This window comes from Lagopus muta, chromosome 1, assembly GCF_023343835.1.
Source record: "Lagopus muta isolate bLagMut1 chromosome 1, bLagMut1 primary, whole genome shotgun sequence".
NCBI lineage: Eukaryota > Metazoa > Chordata > Aves > Galliformes > Phasianidae > Lagopus > Lagopus muta.
The window spans coordinates 63,777,687-63,787,747 of NC_064433.1; the positions used below are offsets into that span (position 1 = coordinate 63,777,687).

At 34.7% G+C, this 10,061-nt stretch overlaps 1 protein-coding gene across 2 annotated transcripts in view; it reads left to right on the forward strand.

Annotated features, from left to right (window-relative positions):
• Positions 1-9,649, forward strand: part of AEBP2 (AE binding protein 2) — a 51,260-nt gene extending 41,611 nt beyond the window's left edge. The window contains exons 6-9 of one of the 2 annotated variants that reach the window (XM_048941736.1): positions 3,305-3,372; positions 6,848-6,961; positions 7,224-7,290; positions 8,591-9,649. In XM_048941736.1, coding sequence (XP_048797693.1) covers positions 3,305-3,372; positions 6,848-6,961; positions 7,224-7,278 — 237 coding nt within the window. In that variant the 3' untranslated portion in view covers positions 7,279-7,290; positions 8,591-9,649. The remainder of the gene's footprint in view (positions 1-3,304; positions 3,373-6,847; positions 6,962-7,223; positions 7,291-8,590) is intronic. The other variant, XM_048941745.1, reaches the window with a different exon arrangement.
• The last annotated feature ends 412 nt before the right edge of the window (positions 9,650-10,061 follow it).

Genomic DNA, 10,061 nt, shown 5'->3' on the forward strand with positions numbered 1-10,061 from the left:
GTGCTGCTTGCGATTGTATAATTCAGACTGTATTGAATTACCCAAAATTTTGTGACTCGAGTCTGTTTTATACTATTATTTTTTTGGTCCTTTTTGTTTTATTGGAAGCACAGGGGGAGGGAGGGAGGAAGGTTTTTCAGACATCTTTTTTTTAACTTCATGATTGCAATGAAGAAGAGTCTCAAGTTTTGTACTGTATATTTCTGAAAATGAATCACAGAATCACAGAATGGCCAGGGTTGGAAGGGACCTCAAGGATCGTGCATCTCCAACCCCCCTGCCACATGCAGGGCCACCAACCTCCATGTTAAATGCTAAACCAGGCTGCCCAGGGCCCCATCCAACCTGGCCTTGAACACCTCCAGGGACAGGGCATCCACAACCTCTCTGGGCAGCCTGTTCCAGCACCTCACCACTCTCTGGGTAAAGAACTTCCCCCTGATGTCTGACCTAAACCTCCCCTCCTTCAACTTACAACCATTTCCCCTCGTCCTACACATATCAACCCTTTCAAAGAGTTGATTCCCCTCCCCTCTGTAGGCTCCCTTTAGGTATTGAAAGGCTGCAATGAGGTCACCCCGCAGCCTTCTTTTCTCCAGGAGGAACTGGGCCTTTGGTTGTTGGGCAGTGTAGATGAATGCTGCTTCAAAGGGTCACACAGGTTCTCTTTGAGGCTCTGGAAGCACTATGTGTTACAAGGTAAATCCCTGTAAAAGCAACGATTTCAGCTTTTAACTTAGGTGCAGTATATACTTGGGACCTTGTATATTCTGGTTGATTTTCTAGCTCTTGTTCTTTCTGCTTTAGATAGGATGAAGAACAGCTTGTGGAGACTTTCTTCCCTTTAACTGGTTATAGCTAGTTTACTATGTCCAAACAATATTTTCAAATGCCACCTCTAAACTTTTTAATATGGTATTCATTATAGTTGCATTACATGAGAAAACCATCTGCATCTCCTTAAAACATGAGGGTAACTTGAGAATAAGCTTGACTGGACAGGAAAATGTACATTTTTTAAATAGAAAAGTTGGTGAACTTCATTTGTCCTGTAAAGTGAGCGCTGACATTATCTTTATTTGGATCCAGACTCGTGTACTTCAGTCTGCAGCAGAAAATGAATCCAGGGACTGGGCAAAGACTAAAACTTAAAGTTGGAAAGGATAGGGGAAACACTTTCTAAATAGTTATTAAAACAAAAAAAATAAAAAAAAAAGTCAGTTTTCATCTCTGCTCCAAACTTAGATAAAAGACATATCCTGTTATGGATGTGGCTTGAGACCTGCGAGCAAAAGTGGTAGCAATATTTCAAGTGGCTAAATTAAGAAACTTATCATATTTTTGGTGTAAGAGTTGATTAAATTTTGTCTAATGGGCAAAAAAAGCAGGAAAAAATATTTTTTGACACTTATTTAACATATCCTGTTGTGACAGACATACAAAGTGGTTTGAGGTGGGAATTTGAAGCTCAGATAGTTGCAGCTCTGATGGTGTGGGCAGGGACAACTTCAAATAGATCAGGTTGCCCGAAGACCCATCATCCAGCCTGGTCTTGAACACCTTCCTGGATGGGGGCAGCCACAGTATGTTCCAGTGCCTCACCACTATAATTGAAATCCACTCTATCATTGTTTTAAATAATGTTACCCTTTGTCTTAATACTGCAAACCCCAGTAAAGAATATCTCTCCATCTTTCTTGTGGGCCTGCTTTATGTATCAGAAGGCTGCAGAAAGGTCCCTTTGGAGCCTTCTCTATACTAAACAGTCCCAGTTCTCCTGGCCTCTCTTCATAGCAGAGTTGTTTCAGCCCTCCCATAATTTTTGTGGCACATGTGGCATCTTCTGGCAGTTCTTACAGGCTGCATTTCTTCAGTTTATCTGTAATTCAAATCACATGGCATCAAAAGCAGAATTTGTCATCAAGCTTTCTAACCACTCTTCAAGATTAATTGCTAATATGTTAATTGACAAATCTTAAAGTTAGACCTAATTATAATGGGAATCTTCCTTTTGGAAGGACTGACACATCCTTCTTTAGCCTTACTAAGCTACTACAGTATATTAAGTTTAACATACCATGATGTTCAGTTATGGAGAATTACTTTAGTAGTTGCAGTTTATAGACATAAGTACTTTATGTTCCATATGTTACGTTTTCGAATAGCCTTTTTCATTTGCCATCCACTGCGTTTCTATGTTTGAAAATTTCTCTAATGAATTCTTAGAAGTTTACCGTATCTACAGTGGCTGTGTGTAGAAACTCTGAAAGATTAGATAAGCATTGTTATGCTCAGAGGTGCAAAAAGTGGGGGAAACTGGTGTTTGAAGCAAATCTCACATTTCGTAACATATTGTGACATGCAGAGCAAAGGAAAAGATGAGGGTAAGTCAGTTGAAGAGGAAGCAAGTGGCTTTCCTTTGTCTTCCTGGATACTGCCTTTTTGAATGCCTTTGTTGATGAATATATTTCATTTCTGTACAAATATTACTTTTTTAATACTTTGTGCATTTTTACCTTTATATCTTGACTAGAGGTGGTAGTCTAGCTTCAGTGTCCTGCACCTAGAAAAGTTATTCTGTGAGAGCGTTTTGTGTGCTGTTGTATGTGAACTAGTGTAAGAAATGAGAGCACCTTTCTTGCAGTTTCTCATCTGGAACCTTACCAGGGGCAAATGTATGTCCTGTGGATTGCCAGCAGGTCTTAGTACTTGCCATTTGTGTAACAGTCATAGCAACGTGCCAATGTCCCTGTTATGTATGCATTAAACAATCTCAGTAATACTGTAAATTCTTCTAAGGGGCATTTGCTTTATTCAGTACTTAGTTATTCATTCCTTTTGATATCTTAAAGGTTACCTAGGAAATTACATATATAATGTTTCCAGATTATGTCATACCAGAACTAAACTAGAAGCTGCATTAGCTTCTCATAGACATAGCTTTTCTATAGACATCTTGTGAAAAAATGTGGGTGTGTTTGTAAGGGATGTTGGTGAAACTCATCTAAGAATGCATGCACTTAAATCTTTTGGAATGGCTACTTAAAAATTGGAATCCTTTTTAAAGGAAGACTGTATGTGATTCTTTTTCTTATATTATGAAAATATTAAAGGAAAATAAGTGCAAATATTTAATCTTGACAAGAGTGGCTTGAATAGTGATGTGCATGTTGTACTTAGAATTAATACAGCTTTGAAGGATTAAAGGTTTGTGTTTTCTGAATGTCCAGTTGAAAATAAAGACCAATTTATTTGAGCAATAAATTTACAAATTTGATTTTAATAATTATTCAACTCTTACCAGGTAATAGCTAAAAGAAAAGAAGATTCTGGAAAAATAAAACTCTTGCTTCATTGGACACCAGAGGACATGTGAGTATAATCCCAGTAATATGATAGGATGTAAGTGGGAGTTTACAGTAGATTCTGATACTAGTTTGGGTAAACTTTAAGCTGCACTTTTTTAATGCATTTTGTCATCATATATTATAAATAAAAAGGTCTTCTAATAATTGAGTAATTTTGCCAGCCATATACACAAGAAAAAAAGAATTGTACCAGTGTTTCCTTTTTTTATTTTTTATTTTTAACACTGTTTTACCACGATCTTCAAATATTTCTAGGCAGCGATAAATATATACCCATCACTACAATGGTAGAACAAAAATCTTTGCATAGAGGACACAGTTTAACAGCAAAATAACCACAGTTGGTCCTTGAAAGTGTGTCTGATATTGTGACTGCTTCTTGGGCTTTCCCAATGAAGTTTAGAACACTATTCCAACATTTGATTACTTTTTCTCTTGTTGTTCCAAAGTTCTGTCCTTTTCCAAATGAGTATGTAATGCAGTACACAAGTAATGCCCTCAGGTAGGCTTGGGACATACAAAGTAGTAGATATTTCTTTGAAATAGCTGAGATAATATCTTTCTTTTGACAAAGGAATGAATTTATGTAAATATTGTAATCTTTATTATATGGAAGAGTAGGCTAAATGATTGCTTTCCGCTATTCTCTAGGAGACCAGTAGGCAAAGCAGTTTTAGTAGAGTCAGAGAGTAGCTCTTGCAAGTTTTTCATGATCCACATTTTAATACAGTTTTTAAGGAAAAAAAAATATGTATTTAAAAGTAAATATAGTTATATGGACTCAGGAAGGAAAAATCTATTATGTCTGCTTAAGCTCACATTAAGTCAAATACCTGCATAATTAGGTAGGATGCACAGGTTTAGAAGTTCATTCTTAAAAGTAATGTTGGAAGATGTCTGTGCGTTGATAAAAGTTAATAAGGGAGCTCAATAACTTAAACATTCAGTTGAATAGTTGTAGTTTTTGCAATTACTATATAGAACAAAAGAATCTTTTTAAATATAGAGCTGCCTTTTAAGTGATTGAGTTTGAAGGTAATGAAAAGCCTTAGTGTAGTAATCTCTACTTTCTCCCTTGAAGTGATATAAATTACTCAGTTTTGTAGTGTCCCAGATCAGTCGTGCGGTAGTGTGAACTTGGCAGTGTCAGTCAATAGTAGCTTTCATGTGTAGAGGACTAGGATTGCCAATAAATTACCTAGACAAAGTTTAGTAACTTTAAAATGTCTGTAGCTTTTCCTGCTCTTTGCAACACTTGTGGATCCCAAGTTTCAATTAAACCTGGGAAAGAATAATTAAAATATCGTAGTATAAAAGTGTAGTTCTTTGCTGCCTTCTAGGACAGCTTGTTATACTGTATGCAACAGTGTTTTGAAATTACTATCACTGAAGTATTACAGATATGAAGACAAAATATTACATTTTAAGAAGAAAAGGTATTAAAAACATAACACTAAGAGCACGAGAAGTAAATAAATTGGGACTTTTGTTTCCTAGTGTTGCGACAAAAGACTTTTTTTAACTCACGAAAATGTATTCAAATGTTAGGTTTTCTGCACTGGAGAAGACAGGTTATTCATTAGTGTACATCCCTGATAGTTGTAGGGCTGGTTGACAAGTTCAAAGTAATTACGTGTTTCATATTTCTTGCATTTTGGTTGGGTTAGGTAGTGTGCTTCCTCTGCTGAGTGATACAGTTGTGAATTATTTGGTAGATTTAATTTCATCCTGATTATTACAGTTAAGAACAGAAAAGGCAAGATATTGTGGGTTGTCATCCATTTGTCTTACACAGGGCATGTACACACTTCAGAAAAGCTGAATGCACTCATAACCATTATTTTCCATTGTACTGAGCTGTTAATCAGCCTTTCAGATGGAGCCAATAATAATAATTCAACCTTCTCTTCTGTGAGTCGTTTGGAGAAACTATTAAATTGCTCCAGATTTTCTGTACATTAAGTATTTTTGCAGGAAAACTAAATTACAGTCTTTAGCAAATTTCCTATAAAGGAGTGAAATAACACTGAATTTTTTGGCGCAGGAATTTATTCTGAGGTTTTTTTCTTGTCTTTCTTCATATCTCCAGTGATATTTACTGTGAGAAGTTTTACACGCTGTTCGTATCATTATGCTTCTTCAGCATACAGTTTCTAATTAAATTGTTTTCAAAATGCTTCTGTTCAAAATATTTGATATCTTCTATTTTAAAAGCTCCATCTGTGGTATTTTTCGTCATTCATGAGCTGTTTTGAACCTGGGTAGAGAGATTGCTGTTGATTTTCTTCCGACTTCACCTGAAAAGTGAAAACAGTATCTTTGGAAAAATTCCTTTTTCTTCTCAGATAGTTTCTTCTCAGTTCTCTTACCAAAAAAGTGAATTTGAATTTCAGCTAACTTCTATTGCTGGAAAAAATAAACTGCAAAGGTCTGTAAAGTTATGTATAGCTTTCATCAGGGGAGGAAATGTTTTGAGTGTTTTGTTTCTCCATTTGAAACTTCCTTCAAAATGTTAGTTCATAATTCCAAACTTTTTTTTGCCTAACCTGAAATGAATTTTTTGCTCTTGAATCACTTAAAAAGCAAAGCAACAACAGCAAAGAAAAAACCCCACTATTTTATGTGGGCTGAAAATAATCCTAGTTTATTTTATTATTTTTATTTTTTCCAGTTGTGAAGGCAGTATGGATTATGTAGCCTTAGTCAGTGCTAACTGTTGGAAAGAGTTGGGAGGTAGGTTTTCAGTAAGGCGCTTACAGCATTTGTAAGTCCAGTTTCTCTCTTAACAACCTGACAGGATCAGCAGGGCCTTAAAAACTCAATTCGGTTTCAGTAGAAGATGCAGTAATGCAGTAAGCCACTCAGAAGCAAATAGTTTGGTTTCAAATAGTTAAAAGCAAAATGTCAATCAGCGTAGGCTTTCTCTCTAGCTCTTCCAGCATTTTTTGCTGCAAGTAGTACTGAGACGGTGCTTCCTGTTAATGTGCAAGGTTTTATTCCATCTCGCATTAAGAGCTGTTACGTAGCCAAAATACATTATGGTGATTGCCTGAATTTCCTCAGAAGATACTTGAACTTCAGCTGAGTTGGGGCATTTGGACACTTAGAGCAAACTGGTGTGCCTGCAGTAAATTTTATACCTAGTGAAATAAAGTGTTTTTAAAGATTTGTTTAGTTCCTGCTATCCGTAAAATAGAGAACGTAGTGCTGTTGTTACTGTATGTTTGGTTTAGTATTCTTCTGGATTAATCTAAATTCTGTTTAGTATCTTTTTCATGCTGAGAACTTGAAAGACTTTGGAGTATAATGTGTAAAGATTGGCTGTCTTTTCTTCGCTCCGGTGAAGGTGATTTTTAACCAGTGAAATTGGAGATTGCATATAGAAACTTCATATGTACTAGTTTACCACATAATTTTATGGTAAGAAAAACAGTTGATCTTTTTTGAATATTTTTTTTATTTTATTTATTTATTCATAGTCTGCCTGATGTGTGGGTAAATGAAAGTGAGCGACATCAGTTAAAAACTAAAGTAGTTCATTTATCAAAACTACCAAAAGATACTGCCTTGCTTCTGGACCCAAACATATACAGGTAATGTCTTAATTTTGAAATTTTCATTACTTACGTGTAATCTTAAGCCTCACTTAACTTTTTGACGTTGGGGAATCAGAATTGCTAATGCATTATACACCAGAACAGGGAGCCTTGATCCTGTCAGCGTCCAGTAGTTAAGTTCTGAGGTCTTAAGTTGTTTCAGAATTACTAAAGTTCTTGAACTGAACTCTAGTTACTGAGAAACGGGGAATGTGTGTATTTACCAAGTGTATTTTACTTTTTTGTGCTTGGTGTACAGAAATTCTAGTAAAGGAGGTACATACAGTGGAATCCTGAAAGATCACTTCTGTTAAGATCACATGCTGGTTTGTATACCAATTTTTTTAAAGTCCAAATTTATCTTTACATAATTTATATTCAGCTGTAATACATGCAGTATTACCTTGAAATCTTACTTGTATACAAGTACTGTTTTTTTTTAAATACAAGATTCTTTAAAGGGGGACAGAGGGGGACAGTACATGTCACTTGTCTTTAAGCTGCATTCACATTTATGTTTGTAGGATTTGATTGGCTTTTAACCCATCTTGTTTCTAATAATTTCTTGATTTTTTTTTTTTTTTCCCCCCCCCTCTGTATTAATGTGCTCACATAATTGTCAGTACCCACAGTTGTATGTGTGTACAGTTTATAAAGGTAATCTGAAATGCTTAATTGTCTCTTAAGTTTTTGAAGGTCTAATGTTATGTTTTTATAGGTTTATTTTAAAAATGCACGTATATGGTGGGGACAGAGGAGGGTACTGGGGGGAAGAAAACAATTGTTTTCCCACAACCAGAGTTTCTTTAACTTCCAATGGTCAAGTGTCTGAAAGAGTTCCTATACTGCTAATTTGAGGTCTTGGTATGCAATAAGCCTTTCAGTTCACCTTTACTATCAGTGTATTTCACTAATTGAATTAATGAAAGCTTGGTTTACAATATGAAAATAAATCCTCATACTACATGTGCTATGTATTTACATGTAAGTATTTTAAATACTTACATTAGCATATGAATTGTTGGTGTTAATGATGTTAATGATAAAATGTTATGAGGAAATTGGATTATGTATTTTAAAGCCACTTAAAGTGGCGACTGTTTTATAACCTAACTTAGGTGTTAATTGTCTTTATATCAATTAACTTTGCGGAACTCGATATATTACTAGTTTGACTTGAAAAGAAAGAATAATATTGGAAAATGATCTGTGGGTGAAGTCCATTGGGAAAAAAAAAAAAGACAACCCTTTCTCCCTCTTCCAAATAAAATTGAGGTCCCTATACATTATCAATTACCAGATTTTCATCAATATAGATCAGTATGTGATTTAAAAAAAGCTTTGGGACCAATTAGGAGACAAAAGAATTAAAATCAAAGACCAAAATATCGCATGTGGAAAAGGTGGTCAGAGGAATTCAATCACAGCTATTAATGTCATGGTAAAATGTCAATGCTAATAGAAACTTTGAAATCATCTGAAATGTGTGCTAATTTGAGATCATATAAAATGGCTCTCAATCAAATTAAATGATTGTTTATAGTCATGATTCCATAGTATGCTCTAGGTAACTTGGATTTACATTTCAGGATCTTTTTCTGAAAGGTATCCTATCTTCTTTTACAGAACAATGCCCCAGAAGAGGTTGAAGAGGTAAAAACCAAGCAAGTGGGGACAGCTGCAGTCTTAGTCACTGACAATGGATTTAGAAATAAAGTTGCACATTAGTCAAATCCCATCTTTTTTTTTATAAATATTTATGCTTAGTGTAAACATTCTGTGAATGAAGTTGATGCTTCTGTGGAATATATTAATATATTACTGTATATCCACATTTTCATGGAATGGTACAGTGGGAGATTGAGCAAACACTCTTCTGGCAACTTAGTGGAACAACTAAAAAGGCTTTGCATGCTTTCTTCTTTAAGCTGCTTTTTTTCTTTAGTGAATACAATAGTTTATATTGATGAAAAGAAAGTAACCGTCGCCATTTACTCACAATTCCCAAGAGAACTGCTAACAAGCTATTAGGCTTCTTATCAGTGTGAACTAAATATAACACATGCCAGACAACAGAACAGCTACCAAGGGGTTATCCTGTCACCCTTTCAATATGGTGGATAGTAATCATTTGTCATTTGTAACTTCGTGTCCTTTTGCAGATCCATAAAATGTATTGAATAATGTTTAAGGAAAACCAAGAAAAAGCAAGAAACGTGTTGATGGAATGCTTGTGTTTTCCATTCAACTCTGAATACATATAGTACGGTTTAAAGATGTTAAGAGTGTTGCAGTATGTCTGATCCCCCTTTTCAGGAGTGGTATAGTATGTTAATGAAATCTTTTTTTTGTGATCCATATCAATGGACGGTTTTTGAAAAACCTTTACTTAAGCAATTAGTGTTATTTGTGTTTTATTTTTACTTTTTTCAATCTGTAGAATCCCCATTCACTTGTAAAGTATACTTTTTTTATTTGGCCTAATGTTTTCTAGTTGTAAAGAAAATGGTATTTTTAAAAAAAATATCTAGAAATTCAATCCTTTATGCACCAAAGTTGGCTTTGAAAAGGAAAGTAAAATCACTTTCTTGCTTAATAAGCAAGAAGCCGTGGATTTTTTTAACTGACAAATAGAGATGTGTCTAACCTGTTAGTCTTTGTATGGAGACAAAAATGTTGCATATAGATAATAGGACATTGCTTGTAAATATTTCAGCAGATTTGTAATATATTTTTATATTATGAAATGTACTGTAGATGTTTTTCTAGAGGCATGAAAGTTAAAATGTATATATTACGGTAGAAATAATATTGAAGGATATTGTAATTCACTAGTGCTGCCAGAAGAATTGTTTAAAAAAAGCACCTTCCTTAACAATAAAAAACCCTTCTTTTACATACCTAAGGGACTATATACTACTGTTAATATCTGTTGTAAGAACAAAAACACATTGAACATCCTTCCCAGAAGTCTTTGAGGGATGAATAGTACCCATAATTAATTCATGGCGCTCCTTTCTAATAGTGAACACAAAATTAGTTTTTTTCCTTGCTATTGGAAGGAACTAATACGTAAAATTTATATGGATATATGCAG